Genomic DNA, 16778 nt, shown 5'->3' with positions numbered 1-16778 from the left:
TTGGGGAGGAACTTCCCGTAATAGTTTACGAGACCGATAAAAGAACGAAGATGCGAAGTGTCAGTCGGGGTGGGGGCATGTTGAATTGCACGCACCTTCTCTGCGACGGGGTGCAGACCCTCGCGGTCCACCCGATAACCTAGGTAGACTACTTCTTTTGCCCGAAATACGCACTGTGTGACGTAAACGGACTCCAGCCTCCGAAAGGCGTTTAAGGACAGCCTCCAGATTTTCCAAATGCTCTTGCTCCGACGTCCCTGTAATCAACACGTCATCTAGGTAGACAGCCACACGTGGTAAACCTCTCAAAATGCCCTCTATAACACGTTGAAAAATTGCGCAGGCAGAGGATACTCCAAAGGGCAACAGTGTATATTCATACAGGCCCCGGTGTGTGTTAATTGTTACATATGGTCGGGAGGCAGGGTCCAGCTCCAACTGCAGGTAGGCGTGACTCATATCTAATTTTGTGAATGAGAGTCCGCCTGCAAGTTTCGCGTAGAGATCCTCTATGCGAGGCATTGGGTATCGGTCGAGTCGGGAAACTGTATTCACTGTAAGTTTATAGTCGCCACACAAGCGAACTGTGGCATCTGGCTTCATTACTGGCACAATTGGTGCTGCCCAGTCAGCAAAACGGACGGGCCTGATAATACCCAAACTCTCCAAACGAGTGAGCTCCCCTTCTACCTTCTCGAGCAAAGCGTAAGGCACTGGGCGCGCCCGGAAATAGCGCAGTGTGGCTCCTGGTTCAACTTGGATACGGGCTACGGCCCCTTTTATTTTCCCCAGACCAGGCTGGAATACCTCTGGGTATCGTCCTAGCACCTCAGTCAACCCTCCAGAAACTGTTTGGAGGATGTGCTGCCATTGCAACCGCAAATGGCGCAACCAGTCCCGACCCAACAGGCTGGGCCCATGGCCACGCACTACGATAAGTGGGAAACGCCCCTCCTGGCGTCCATAGACAACAGGGGTCATTGTAGTTCCTGCAATGTCCAGTGGTTCCCCCATGTAGGTGGCCAACCTGGCCTGTGAGTCAGTTAGTGTAAGGGTCTGTATACCCTGCTTGATGCGGTCGAATGTCCTCTGGGCGATCACGGAGACTGCTGCGCCAGTATCCAACTCCATCTCCAGCGGGTGGCCATTGACCCGTACTGTCACCTTAATGGGGGCCACACGGGGAGCTGCCACACAATGCAGCTGCAGGCAGTCGTCCTCCATCTCCACGTCCTCAGGAGTGGTCGCCGCAGGTTCATCCACATGGAAGGTACGGCCTCTGGGCTGGTCCCAGTTACGGCCCCTGGGCTGGTCCCAGTTTCGGTCAGAACGACGGCGCCTCTGGCGTCCCCAGGACCGCCGTCCGCGACGGGGTCGGCGCCTACAAGTCTGACACAGACATGGCTCCTCATCATTGGCTCTGGAGAAGGCTCCCTTCGGGGAGGAATGTCCGATGGCCACTGGCATCGGTCTGGTCGTTGCCTCGCCCAAGGTACCGCAGGAGTGCGGGGGGACGTTTTTGGGCGGAAAGGGTTTCGCCCCAAGGCATGCACTTCCATTCCCTGTAGCTCCTGTACTCCTCGCTCTGCGCTCTCTCGGGACAAGACTATTTGTATTGCCTGTTGAAAAGTCAATGTTGGCTCCGCTAACAACTTTCTCTGGGTGGCCGCATTGTTAATACCGCAAACCAAACGGTCGCGTAACATTTCTGACAAGGTCTCACCATAGTCACAGTATTCCGCAATCCCGCGTAGCCTGGATAAAAAAATCGGCAAGGGATTCTCCAGGGGTCCTCTCAGCGGTATTAAACCGGTAACACTGGACTATCGTGGACGGGGTTGGGTTAAAGTGTTGCCCCACTATATTCACAAGTTCGTCAAACGTTTTGGTGTCCGGCACAGCTGGGTACGTAAGGCTCCTAATCACCCCAAACGTATGCAGCCCGCAGGCGGTGAGCAATATGATCACCTGGCGCTCGTTTTCAGTGATATTGTTTGCCCGGAAATAGTAACGCATCCGTTGCGTGTACTGGTTCCAGCTTTCCAGCGCAGCATCAAAAACATCCAAACGTCCATACAGAGGCATGGTATAATAGAAAACAACTTCCAACCTGTATCCAACAAAAATCCAGTGAGGTGGCTTCAGCAGTGTAGACAGCTATTCACTTTTACCTTCGTCGCCAGTTTTGTAAGGGCCACGAAGAATCCAGCACGAGTTTTAAGGATACAAAATAATAAAGTTTATTTACTATAACAATATATACATAGCAGTAACTTCCCTTGCTACCTTCTCCTTCCTCCTGGTTCCTGGACTGGCCAGCTTATTTATAGTAGGAGTTTCTCCGCCCCCCTCATTGGGGAAGTTCATACTCCCATAGGATTGTGGGATAGTCATTAGTCCCCAGCCAATCGTCAGTAGGCAGGTTATAACAGAAGTATTGTGAAATGTGTGGGAATTGATGATAGACTTCAAGGGGACATAGACAGGCTGGTGGAATGGCCAAACACATGGCAGGTGAAATATAATAGAAAAGTGCAACGTGATATATATATTTTTTTTAATGTATTTTATTCCAAACATATTCAAAAATACAAAAACATAAATAATCTGGGGAACATTCTCGCCAACTCATAATTTTACAGTCTGTACAAGTTTTCATTTGCACCACCCCTCCCTGCCAACCCCCACAACAAACAATTCCTCAGACATTTTTTTTAATTCGTTCATGGGACGTGGGCGCCGCAGGCTGTGCCAGCATTTATTGCCCATCCCTAATTTCCCTTGAAGGAGCAGTTAAGAGTCAACCACATGGCTGTGGGTCTGGAGTCACATGTAGGCCAGACCAGGTAAGGACGGCAGATTTCCTTCCCTAAGGGACCGTAGTGAACCAGATGGGTTTTTATGACAATCGACAATGGTTTCATGGTCATCATTACATTTTTAATTCCAGATTTTTTATTGAATTCAAATTTCACCATCTGCAGTGGCGGGATTTGAACCTGGGTCCCAAAGCATTATTCTGGATCTCTGGTTTACCAGTCCAGTGACAATACCACTGTGCCACTACCTCCCCTGGGCGGCACGGAGGCGCAGTGGTTAGCACTGCTGCCTACACCGCTGAGGACCCGGATTCGATCCCGGCCCCGGGTCACTGTCCGTGTGGAGTTTGCACATTCTCCCCATGTCTACATGGGACTCACCCCCACAACCCAAAGATGTGCAGGGTAGGTAGATTGCCACGCTAAATTGCCCCTTAATTGGAAAAGAATATGGTCGTGAACAATCTCCACTGTGTCTCAAAGCCCTCCACTCATCCCCTCAATTCAAACTTAATCTTCTCCAACCGAAGGAAGTCATACAGGTCCCCTAGCCAGGCCACCACCCCCAGTTGCGTTGCCGACCGCTATTCCAGCAAAACTCTTCGCCGGGCAATCAGAGTCGAAGGCAACGACATCGGCCTTCCTCCCCTCAATTAGCTTCGGCATTTCCGATACCCCAGAAACCGCCACCATAGAGTCCGGCCCAGCCTCTGCCCCCACATTCTTTGCTAACGGCCCGAACATTCCCGCCCAGTACCTCTCCACCTTCTCACACCCCCAAAACATATGCGCATGGTTTGCTGGTCCTCACCCACACTTCTCATACTCGTCTGCCACCCTCTGGAAGAAGCCACTCATTCTCGCCCGAGTAATGTGTACCCCGTATCCTGCCTTAAACTGTATCAAACGCATCCTCGCACAGGAAGAGGTCGAATTCACGCAGCGCAGCATCTCACTCTACACTCCCCAACCTATCACCCCACCCCCTCAACGCCGTCTCCCATTTCTCCTTGATACTCGCCACTTACGCTTCTTCCTGCTCCCCCAGACACCCGTCCGTGATATATGTTTCTAGGAAGAAAGAGAGGCAATATGAACTAAAGGATACAATTATAAAGTTGGTGCAGAAACAGAGAGATCTGGGAGCACACGTGCCCAAATTGTAAGTCGCAGGGTAGGTTGAGAAAGTGCTTAAAAAGGCATATGGGATCCTGGGTTTTATAAAAGTATAGAATACAAAAGCAAGGAAGCTATAAAGAACTTATATAGAACAAATTTGTCTACAGCTGGAGTATGGTGTCCAATTTTGGGCACCACAATGTACGGAAGATGGAGATTTTAGAGAGGATGCAGAAAGGATTTATGAGAATAGTTCCAAGTTTGAGGGACCTGTGCATAGTGGCAGCAGTGTGTACCATCTACAAGGTGCACTGCAGCATAACACCAAGGTTCCTTCATCAGAACCTTCCAAACCTGTCACCTTTACTACCGAGCAGAACCAAGGTAGTAAACGTATGGGAGCACCATCACTTGCACTCTTCCCTCCAAGTCATACACCATCCTGACTTAGACTATATCACTATTTCTTCACTGCCACTGGGTCAAAATCCTGGAAGTCTCTATCTAATAGCCGTGCGGGAGCACCTGCACCATTGGGACTGTGGCAGTTCAAGAAGGCAGCTCACCACCAATTGGGAAATAAAAAGTGACCTTGCCAGTGATGTCTACATTCTATTTATGAAAAAATGAAATTACGATGATTCTCTTGAAGAGTAGTATATCTTTGAATACTGTAACATTACAGATGCTGCATGGTAGGTTAACAGCTAGCAGCACATTGTAGTGATCAACCTAGCTTTTCCAGTTGGTGTTATTTTAATCCTCATACTAACCATTTAATTTTAATCAGGTCAACACTGTTGTTAAATTAGAGCTAGTTAGAAAATCTGTGCTCTTTTTGGCAGAGCTATGCCACTAAATGTCATTGCATTAAATAGAGCAATTCACCAGGCGGCCAAAGGACTGGATGTCATGCTGAAATTTTGATGTATCTGCAATGTATAAGGTTGATAAATTCCGTGGGCGCACTCTCTCTCCTCCACCTCCCTGCATGCTACACATTTCCTGTATACTTGGCTCAGAGACAGTCCGGGTTCTCACTCACAGTTGGATGCATACAGACCAGGAAATGTTTCCTCCCAATTAATTTCTTGAAATTTGCTGGAGCCACTGACCACAAATGACAACCTGTTCAGCAACCTAAGGTTCATAGAATTTACAGTGCAGAAGGAGGCCATTCGGCCCATCGAGTCTGCACCGGCTCTTGGAAAGAGCACCCTACCCAAGGTCAACACCTCCACCCTATCCCCATAACTCAGTAACCCCACCCAACACTAAGGGCAATTTTGGACACTAAGGGCAATTTATCATGGCCAATCCACCTAACCTGCACATCTTTAGGTTGGTAGTGGGGATCTTGAAATGTTCAGCTGCATCTAGAAAAGGTCTCAATATTTTCACAAAGGTTTTCATTCTGTTGCAGCCATCATGTAATTTCCCCCATTCCTAGACTGCAACAGACCCCGAGTCCAGCCATAACAAAATTCTGCTGACATAGAAACAGTAAGAAATCATACAACACCAGGTTAAAGTCCAACAGATTTGTTTCAAATCACTAGCTTTCAGAGCACAGCTCCTTAATCAGGTGAGTGAAGAGGTGGGTTACACAACCACATAAAAAGACAAAGTCAATGATGCAAGACGATACTTTGAATGCGAGTATTTGCAGGTAATTTAAGTCTTTTGATGCACTATCAATTACGACGAGACGAGAGTAGAGAGTAATCGAGGCTTTATTAAGCAGAGATGTGTTGCCTCCTGCAGCTGCTACCGAAATGGCAGCAGCTCGGTGAGCACACACATTTACCTTATTTCGTATACTACGAGCTGGGACCAGTGTTCTAGCGAATAGGATAAATAGGTTGGTCACAAGGACTTTAAACTAGCAAGTTGGGGGGGAAGGGAAATGTAAAGTTATGGACAGTATAATGGTTAATGGAGATCAAGGCAGCAGGTTACGTGACAGGTTATTATGTAGAGATATGGGTTCAAAGACAAGGAAAATTAGGAGAAAGGGTAAGAGGAAAAATAAATTGCGAAAAGTTACTGATCAAGGTGTTAGGATTCATAACAAAGACATAAAAACAGCATAAGTGTACTTTACCTGAATGCTCGTAGTATACGAAATAAGGTAAATGAGTTGATGGGGCAAATCATCGTGAATGACTATGATTTAGTGGCCATTACTGAAACATGGTTAAAAGATGGTCACGACTGGGAATTAAATATCCAAGGGTATCAGACTATACAAAAGGATAGAATGGACGGTAAGGGCGGTGGTGTAGCTTTGTTGTTTAAGGATGGCATCCGGGCAATAGTAAGGGATGATATTGGTGCTATGGAGGACAAGGTTGAATCAATTTGGGTGGAAATCAGGAATAGTAAGGCGAAAAGGTCACTGATAGGAGTAGTCTATAAGCCACCAAATAGTAACAGGATGGTAGGGCAGGCAATAAGCAAAGAAATAACGGATGCATGTAGAAATGGTACAGCGGTTATCATGGGAGATTTTAATCTGCATATCGATTGTTTTAACCAGGTTGGTAAAGGCAGCCTTGAGGAGGAATTTATAGAATGTGCCCGGGATAATTTCCTGGAACAGTATGTAATGGAACCTACAAGGGAACAAGCGGTCCTAGATCTGGCCCTGTGTAATGAGGCAGGATTGATTAATGATCTCATAGTTTGGGATCCTCTTGGAAGGAGCGACCACAATATGGTGGAATTTAAAATACAGTTGGAGGATGACAAGGTAAAATCAAACACTAGTGTTTTGTGCTTAAACAAAGGCGATTACAATGGGATGAGAGAAGAACTAGCTAAGGTAGACAGGGAGCAAAGACTTCATGGTGAAGCAGTTGAGGAACAGTGGAGAACCTTCCGAGCGATCTTTCAGTGTTCAGGAAAGGTTCATACCGACAAAAAAGAAAGACGGTAGAAAGGGGAAAAATCGACCGTGGATATCTAAAGGAGGTGTGGGAGAGTATCAAATTGAAGGAAAAAACATACAAAGTGGCAAAAATTAGTGGGAGACGAGAGGACTGGGAAGTCTTTAGGGGACAACAGAAAGCTACTAAAAAAGCCATAAAGAAGAGTAAGGTAGACTATGAAAGTAAACTGGCTCAGAACATAAAAGCAGATAGTAAAAGCTTCTACAAATATATAAGACAAAAAAGAGTGGCTAACGTAAATATTGGTCCTTTGGAAGATGAGAAGGGAGATTTAATAATAGGAGACGGGGAAATGGCTGAGGAGCTGAACAGGTTTTTTGGGTCAGTCTTCACAGTGGAGGACACAAATAACATGCCAGTGACTGATGGAAATAAAGATATGATAGGTGAGGACCTTGAGATGATTGTAATCACTAAGGAGGCAGTATTGGGCAAGCTAATGGGGCTAAAGGTAGACAAGTGTCCTGGCCCTGATGGGATGCATCCCAGAGTGTTAAAAGAGATGGCTAGGGAAATTGTAAACGCACTAGTGATAATTTATCAAAATTCACTAGACTCTGGGGTGGTCCCAGAGGATTGGAAAGTAGCAAACGTGACACCACTGTTTAAAAAAGGAGGTCGGCAGAAAGCGGGTAATTATAGGCCGGTAAGCTTAACTTCGGTTGTAGGGAAAATGCTGAAATCTATCATTAAGGAGGAAATAGCGGGGCACCTGGAGGGAAATTGTCCCATTGGGCAGATGCAGCATGGGTTCACAAAGGGTAGGCCGGGTCTGACTAATTTGGTAGAATTATTTGAGGACGTTACCTGTGCAGTAGATAACGGGGAGCCAATGGATGTGGTATATCTGGATTTCCAAAAAGCTTTTGACAAGGTGCCACACAAAAGGCTGCTGCATAAACTAAAGATGCATGGCATTGAGGGTAAAGTGGTAGCATGGGTAGAGGATTGGTTAACTAACAGAAAGCAGAGAGTGGGGATAAATGGGTGTTTCTCTGGTTGGCAACCTGTAACTAGTGGAGTCCCTCAAGGATCAGTGTTGGGCCCGCAGTTGTTCACAATTTACATCGACGATTTGGAGTTGGGGACCAAGTGCAATGTGTCAAGGTTTGCAGACGACACTGAGATGAACATAGAACATAGAAAATACAGCACAGAACAGGCCCTTCGGCCCACGATGTTGTGCCGAACCTTTGTCCTAGATTAATCATAGATTATCATTGAATTTACAGTGCAGAAGGAGGCCATTCGGCCCTTTGAGTCTGCACCAGCTCTTGGAAAGAGCACCCTACCCAAACTCAACACCTCCACCCAACACCAAGGGCAATTTGGACATTAAGGGCAATTTATCATTAGCCAATTCACCTAACACGCACATCTTTGGACTGTGGGAGGAAACCGGAGCACCCGGAGGAAACCCACGCAGACACGGGGAGGACGTGCAGACTCCGCACAGACAATGACCCAAGCCGGAATCGAACCTGGGACCATGGATCTGTGAAGCAATTGTGCTATCCACAATGCTACCGTGCTGCCCTTAAGAACAAATAAATCTACACTATATCATTTTCCCGTAAACAACAGCTGCTTGAAGGTCCCTAATGTTTCCGACTCAACTACTTCCACAGGCAGTGCATTCCATGCCCCCACTACTCTCTGGGTAAAGAACCTACCTCTGATATCCCTCCTATATCTTCCACCTTTCACCTTAAATTTATGTCCCCTTGTAATGGTGTGTTCCACCTGGGGAAAAAGTCTCTGACTGTCTACTCTATCTATTCCCCTGATCATCTTATAAACCTCTATCAAGTCGCCCCTCATCCTTCTCCGCACTAATGAGAAAAGGCCTAGCACCCTCAACCTTTCCTCGTAAGACCTACTCTCCATTCCAGGCAACATCCTGGTAAATCTTCTTTGCACCTTTTCCAGAGCTTCCACATCCTTCCTAAAATGAGGCGACCAGAACTGTACACAGTACTCCAAATGTGGCCTTACCAAAGTTTTGTACAGCTGCATCATCACCTCACGGCTCTTAAATTCAATCCCTCTGTTAATGAACGCGAGCACACCATAGGCCTTCTTCACAGCTCTATCCACTTGAGTGGCAACTTTCAAAGATGTATGAACATAGACCCCAAGGTCTCTCTGCTCCTCCACAATGCCAAGAACTCTACCGTTAACCCTGTATTCCGCATTCATATCTGTCCTTCCAAAATGGACAACCTCACACTTTTCAGGGTTAAACTCCATCTGCCGCTTCTCAGCCCAGCTCTGCATCCTATCTATGTCTCTTTGCAGCCGACAACAGCCCTCCTTACTATCCACAACTCCACCAATCTTCGTATCGTCTGCAAATTTACTGACCCACCCTTCAACTCCCTCATCCAAGTCATTAATGAAAATCACAAACAGCAGAGGACCCAGAACTGATCCCTGCGGTACACCACTGGTAACTGGGATCCAGGCTGAATATTTGCCATCCACCACCGCTCTCTGACTTCTATCGGTTAGCCAGTTCGTTATCCAACTGGCCAAATTTCCCACTATCCCATGCCTCCTTACTTTGTGCAGAAGCCTACCATGGGGAACTTTATCAAATGCCTTACTAAAATCCATGTACACTACATCCACTGCTTTACCTTCATCCACATGCTTGGTCACCTCCTCAAAGAATTCAATAAGATTTGTAAGGCAAGACCTACCCCTCACAAATCCGTGCTGACTATCCCTAATCAAGCAGTGTCTTTCCAGATGCTCAGAAATCCTATCCTTCAGTACCCTTTCCATTACTTTGCCTACCACCGAAGTAAGACTAACTGGCCTGTAATTCCCAGGGTTATCCCTAGTTCCTTTTTTGAACAGGGGCACGACATTCGCCACTCTCCAATCCCCTGGTACCACCCCTGTTGACAGTGAGGACGAAAAGATAATTGCCAACGGCTCTGCAATTTCATCTCTTGCTTCCCATAGAATCCTTGGATATATCCCGTCAGGCCCGGGGGACTTGTCTATCCTCAAGTTTTTCAAAATGCCCAACACATCTTCCTTCCTAACAAGTATTTCCTCGAGCTTACCAATCTGTTTCACACTGTCCTCTCCAACAATATCGCCCCTCTCATTTGTAAATACAGAAGAAAAGTACTCATTCAAGACCTCTCCTATCTCTTCAGACTCAATACACAATCTCCCGCTACTGTCCTTCATCGGACCTACCCTCGCTCTAGTCATTCTCATATTTCTCACATATGTGTAAAAGGCCTTGGGGTTTTCCTTGATCCTACCTGCCAAAGATTGTTCATGCCCTCTCTTAGCTCTCCTAATCCCTTTCTTCAGTTCCCTCCTGGCTATCTTGTATCCCTCCAATGCCCTGTCTATAACCAGGGACCTCCAACGACCATTTCTGCCCCTCTTCTATCCACGTTTCCGTGATGGCCACCACATCGTAGTCCCAAGTACCGATCCATGCCTTAAGTTCACAGATGAGTGGTAAAGCAAAAAGTGCAGAGGATACCGGAAGTCTGCAGAAGGATTTGGATAGGTTAGGTGAATGGGCTAGGGTCTGGCAGATGGAATTCAATGTTGCCAAGTGTGAGGCTATCCATTTTGGGAGGAATAACAGCAGAATGGATTATTATTTAAACGGTAAGATGTTAAAACATGCTGCTGTGCAGAGGGACCTGGGTGTGCTGGTGCACGAGTCGCAAAAAGTTGGTGTGCAGGTGCAACAGGTGATTAAGAAGGCTAATCGAGTTTTGTCTTTCATTGCTAGAGGGATGGAGTTCAAGACTAGTGAGGTTATGCTGCAATTGTATAGGGTGTTGGTGAGGCCGCATCTGGAGTATTGTGTTCAGTTTTGGTCTCCTTACCTGAGAAAGGACATATTGGCACTGGAGGGAGTGCAGAGGAGATTCACTGGGTTGATCCCAGAGTTGAGGGGATTAGATTATGACGAGAGGTTGAGTAGACTGGGACTGTACTCATTGGAGTTTTGAAGGATGCGGGGGGATCTTATTGAGACATATAAAATTATGACGGGATTAGATAGGATAGATGCGGGCAGGTTGTTTCAACTGGTCGGGGAAAGCAGAACTAGGGGGCATAGCCTCAAAATAAGGGAGGTAGATTTAGGACGGAGTGTAGGAGGAACTTCTTCACCCAAAGGGTTGTGAATCTCTGCAATCCCTTGCCCAGTGAAGCAGTTGAGGCTCCTTTAAACGTTTTTAAGAAAAAGATGGATGCCTTTCTAAAGAATAAAGGGATTCGGGGATATGGTGTACGGGCCGGAGAGTGGAGCTGAGTCCACAAAGATCAGCCATGATCTCATTAAATGGCGGAGCAGGCTCGAAGGGCCAGATGGCCTACTCCTGTTCCTAGTTCTTATGTTCTGATTTATACTCCGCCTACTGGGCGGAACCAGCAGGCAGGGATCTACCCCCGTACCTGTAGTACAGGAGCCTTACCGTATTACCTCTAATCCACGTATTATACAAACAGTGGTGACTACCACATCTTTACAGGTCCAAACGGAGCGACTGGAGAGAGGGATAATCACAGGTTAAAGAGGTATGAATTGTCTTAAGCCAGGACTGTTGGTAGGATTTCGCAAGCTCAGGCCAGATGGTGGGTGGGGGGGGGGGGGGGGGGGGTGAATGTAATGAGACATGAATCCAAGTTCCCGGTTGAGGCTGTCCCCATGCATGCGGAACTTGGCTATCAGTTTCTGCTTGGCGATTCTGCGTTGTCGCGCGTCCTGAAGGTCGCCTTGGAGAACGCTTACCCAAAGATCAGAGGCCGAATGCCCTTGACTGCTGAAGTGTTCCCCATCTGGTCTGAGCTTGCTAAATCCTACCAACTGCCTGAGAGAGAGTGGTCGAGCAGGGGTTGGCAGCAGTGTTTAATTTCTATGTATTTTTAAAAGTTAGCTTTTTAGTTGGTGTCCTGCAACAGGAATCAAGGCCTCAAACATCAGCCACTTTTTTAAAAAGCAAGGGTTTAAAGCTGTTCATGTTCAGTCAGAGCTGCATAGCAGCCATTAATGCTGCAGAGCTCACAACCCCAGAATCCCGTCTTGCAACCCCAGTGGGGCTATGACCCCCAATTTGAGAAGCTCTGCATTAAAAGATAAAAATTCTTCTGTGCAGGGCGGCAAGGTGGCTCAGTGGTTAGCACTGCTGCCTCATGGTGCCGACGACCGGGTTCGATCCTGGCCCCGGGTCACTGTCCATGTGGAATTTGCACATTCTCCCCGTGTCTGCGTGGGACTCACCCCACAACCCCAAAAGATATGCAAGGTAGGTACATTGGCCACGCTAAATTTCCCCTTAATTGGAAAATAATTGGGTATTCTAAATTAAAAATATAAAAATTCTTCTGTGCACCATTTTTTATTAATTGGTACCGTTTGGGTGAAATTTCTATGTGTTATTTTAAGTTAGTTGTTTTGATTGTACAGAAAAGAACTACAATTCTTTAGACTTGAGCTGAGTTCCATGTACCTTTTCCCCCATTATTTTAGATGGTTACCTCTGTGATTCCATGAGCCAGATCTCCTGTTCTGTTATAGATGATGAGTTTGCCAAGAAGAATGGATGTCATGTGATTGGGCACATTAATGACTACAATGCGCTTCAGCAGCAGATTATGGAGGGCAGAATATTGGTTCAGAGGATGGAGTCTGTCGTCCAGTCCTGTGTTAATGCTGCTTTTTTGGAAATCGATGGATCCAAGGTAAGAGCAGGAAGGCAAGAAATAATAATAATCTTTTTTAGTGGATTGGATTGGATTTGTTTATTGTCACATGTACCGAGGTACAGTGAAAAGTATTTTTCTGCGAGCAGCTCAACAGATCATTAAGTACATGGGAAGAAAAGGGAAGAAAAGAAAATACATAATAGGGCAACACGATGTATACAATGTAACTACATAAGCACCGGCATCGGATGAAGCATACAGGGTGTAGTGTTAATGAGGTCAGTCCATAAGAAGGTAATTTAGGAACCTGGTAACAGCGGGAAGAAGCTGTTTTTGAGTCTGTTCATGCGTGTTCTCAGACTTCTGTATCTCCTGCCCGATGGAAGAAGTTGGATGAGTGAGTAAGCCGGGTGGGAGGGGTCTTTGATTATGCTGCCCGCTTTCCCCAGGCAGCAGGTGTAGATGGAGTCAATGGATGGGAGGCAGGTTCGTGTGATGCACTGGGCGGTGTTCACGACTCTCTGAAGTTTCTTGCGGTTCTGGGCCGAGCAGTTGCCATACCAGGCTGTGATGCAGCCAGATAGGATGCTTTCTATGGTGCATCTGTAAAAGTTGGTACGGGTTAATGTGGACATGTCAAATTTCTTTAGTTTCCTGAGGAGGTATAGGCGCTGTTGTGCTTTCTTGGTGGTAGCGTCGACGTGGGTGGAACAGGACAGATTTTGGAGATGTGCACCCCGAGGAATTTGAAACTGCTAACCATCTCCACCTCGGCCCCGTTGATGCTGACAGAGGTGTGCACAGTACTTTGCTTCCTGAAGTCAATGACCAGCTCTTTAGTTTTGCTGGCATTGAGGGAGAGATTGTTGTCGTTGCACCACTCCACTAGGTTCTCTATCTCCCTCCTGTATTCTGACTCGTTATTCGAGATCCGGCCCACTATGGTCGTATGGTCAGCAAACTTGTAGATGGAGTTGGAACCAAATTTTGCCACGCAGTCGTGTGTGTACAGGGAGTAGAGTAGGGGGCTAAGTACGCAGCCTTGCGGGATCCGGTATTGAGGACTATTGTGGAGGGGGTGTTGTTGTTCATTCTTACTGATTGTGTCTGTTGGTCAGAAAATCCAGGATCCAGTTGCAGAGTGGGGAGCCAAGTCCTAGGTTTTGGAGCTTTGATATGGGCTTGGCTGGGATTATGGTGTAGAAGGCGGAGCTGTAGTCAATAAATAGGAGTCTGATGTAGGAGTCCTTGTTGTCGAGATGCTCTAGGGATGAGTGTAGGGCCAGGGAAATGGCATCTGCTGTGGTCCGGTTGAGACGGTATGCGAATTGCAGTGGATCACGGCGTTCTGGGAGTATGGAGGTGATGCGCTTCATGATCAACCTCTCGAAGCACTTCATTACGACTGAAGTCAGGGCCACCGGACGGTAGTCATTGAGGCACATTGCCTGGTTCTTCTTTGGCCCCGGTATGATGGTGGTCTTCTTGAAGTAGTGTCGCAAGTAGGCTTAATTAACACTGCAATGAAGTTACTGTGAAAATCCCCTCGTCGCCACACTCCGGCACCTGATCAGGTACACTGCAGGAGAATTCCAAATGTCCAATTCACCTAACAAGCACGTCTTTCGGGACTTGTGGGAGGAAACAGGAGCACCCGGAGGAAACCCACGGCGAGAATGTGCAGACTCTGCACAGTGACCTAAGCTGGGAATCAAATCCAGTTCCCTGGTGTTAAGAAACAGTGCTAACCACTGTGCTACCATGCTGCCTTGATATGCACAATATTGTGAAATAAGTTGGACAGTTAAGGCAACGTGATATCTTGATCTTCCAGTTTGTTGCATATTGTGAATAATTGAGTAGTGGATTTTAATTGTCAGCTGCATCATTATACCTCATAGGCCAATGAAAACAATAATGTATGTTTATCATTAACACATACTGGGGAGGTAAGCTTTGCATTGAATTTCAAACAGATCGGTTGTTGGTGTCAATTAACCCTTTCAGAAGAAGAACTGGATAAATATATGGTTGGGAATGGAATTGTTAGTTATAGGAATAGACGAGGATGATCAGGTATTTGGCATAGCATAATGGTTTCTATGCTCCTGGAGTCAGGAAGGAAGAATATCAAACTCATGCCTTCATAATTTGTATGACTCAGTAGTGTAGCACGTGGTAAACTGACCAACTGAGCCAATGATGTTCCTTATTTTATTAGGATGGGGAACAAACAATAAATGGGAGGGGTAAAAGAAGTGAGACCTTGGAGTTCATGTCCACAGGACCCTGAAGGTGGCAGGACAGGTAAATATGACTGGTAAAGAAAGCAGGAATACCCAGTTTCAAGGGAGCACAGATTTATGGTAATTTGTAGGATTAGAGGAAATATCTCTTCACACGGAGATTGACAGGTGGCTGGAATTTGTTGCCCGGTTTGGTGGTGGAGGCAGAAACCCTCAACTCATTGAAAAGGTACTTGGATCTGCACCTGAAATGCTGAAACCTGCAAGGCCACGGACCAGGTACTGGAAGATGGGATTGGAATGGGTGGCTAGTTTTTGGTCTATACTTTTTTGCCCAGTGCAGACACATGAGGCTGAATGGCCTCTTTCTTTGCTGTAATTTTCTATGGTTCTGTGGGAGCAGGCTATGTGTTTTTAGTTTTACAAATTGGGAGAGATTTATTAGCTCAAATATTTGCAATTACAAGATGTTATCACTTGTATCTGATTTTAACCTAGCAGGATTTGGATCACCAGACTGTAAAGCAGCTCTTCTCCAATACCAATACTTTGCGTCAGATCTTGGATGAAACCTGCTCCTTACTGAAGATGTTCTGGAGAGCAGCTGTGCCAAATCCAGATAGTGCCATACAGAATAATCAAAAGGTAAGCCTTTGTGTTCACTGCTGGTGGGCAAGCAGGAAAGTAGAGTTGAGGCCACAATCTATTTGGGCATGATCATAGAATGGCGGAGCAGGCACAAGGGGCTGAATAGCCAACTCTTATGATGCTTAGGGCAAAACTCAATAAAGATAATAATCAGCACAACAATTACATTACAAGAAGAGTTTATTCCCCTTTTACTTCCTTTTAAATGAGTCTTCTTTCCTTCGCTGGAATTGAATATGCCTCTCTACACCAGCCATGACTAAGCAGAGGCAGTGGCGTAGTGGTATTGTCGCTGGACTAGTAATCGAGAGACCTGGAGTCATGCTCTAGGGATCCAGGGTCGAATCACACCATGGCAGATGGTGAAATTTGAATTCAATTTTAAAAAATCCGGAATTAAAAGTCTAACGATGACCATAAACCCATTGTTGATAGTTGTAAAAACCCATCTGGTTCACTAATGTCCTTTGGGGATATATCCTACATGTGACTCTGGATCCAGAGGAATGTGGTTGAACCTCAGGGATGGTCAATAAATAACCATCCACCATCAGTGACATCCGCATCCCATGAACGGATGAAATTTTAAAACATGATTAACTTGCTATAATTTCTTGCTCCAGATTTCAGACATTTTTTGTGAAAATCAGGTAATCATCGTCCAGCTACAGTACCTATTTGTATAAAACCTCAAAATATCAACCATGCTAATATTCTGAAAAATACTTCAACAGGCAGGGTGGGTCTGCTTCATTCAATGTGACACAGTTGGTGCTACATGACTGATTGATATCTCCATTCCCTACCAACATTATTACTGACTGGTTAACACAGGCCCCGATTGTAATCAGTGGCTCATGTGAGGGCAGGTTTGCTGTATTTCAAAATTCTGCACTGTGACAGTGATCATGTGATGTAAAACCATGGTTTCAAAGTGAGAAGACCTGATTTAAATCATGGCAATGAGCAGTTGATGAATGCACCTTTTACTTCAGCTAAGGCTGCTAGGATAGGCTCTGTCCCTCAGTAGAATTCCTTCCGCTTTCCCATTAGAGAGCAAATGAAATTAGAAGAATGCTGAATACAGTGTGCAGTAACACCCCAGAACCAGATAGGACAGAAAGCCTACTGAGGGCCGATGCAGTGTTGCCTTTGGCTCAGTACCAGCTATCTCTCACCTCTGGGTCAGAAGGTTTGTGTGTTGAAGTCCCACTCTAGAGACTGGAGCACAAAAATAAGCTGACACTCCAGTGCACGTTCCAAAATGCTGTCCTCCGAAGGACACAATTTGGAGGAGAGATGGG

The 16778-nt window shown here is 46.2% G+C and overlaps 1 protein-coding gene across 19 annotated transcripts in view; it reads left to right on the top strand.

Annotated features, from left to right (window-relative positions):
• The window catches only part of pde4dip (phosphodiesterase 4D interacting protein), an 888328-nt gene that overhangs the window by 862060 nt on the left and 9490 nt on the right, over window positions 1-16778 (top strand). For 15 of the 19 annotated variants that reach the window (XM_072511203.1, XM_072511204.1, XM_072511190.1 and 12 more), the window contains 2 exons: window positions 12405-12616; window positions 15325-15471. In XM_072511203.1, coding sequence (XP_072367304.1) covers window positions 12405-12616; window positions 15325-15471 — 359 coding nt within the window. The remainder of the gene's footprint in view (window positions 1-12404; window positions 12617-15324; window positions 15472-16778) is intronic. The other 4 variants (XM_072511205.1, XM_072511188.1, XM_072511206.1 and 1 more) reach the window with 2 other exon arrangements.

The sequence above is a fragment of the Scyliorhinus torazame genome, chromosome 7, assembly GCF_047496885.1.
Source record: "Scyliorhinus torazame isolate Kashiwa2021f chromosome 7, sScyTor2.1, whole genome shotgun sequence".
NCBI classification, from domain to species: domain Eukaryota; kingdom Metazoa; phylum Chordata; class Chondrichthyes; order Carcharhiniformes; family Scyliorhinidae; genus Scyliorhinus; species Scyliorhinus torazame.
This window is presented reverse-complemented; position numbering and strand designations above follow the sequence as displayed.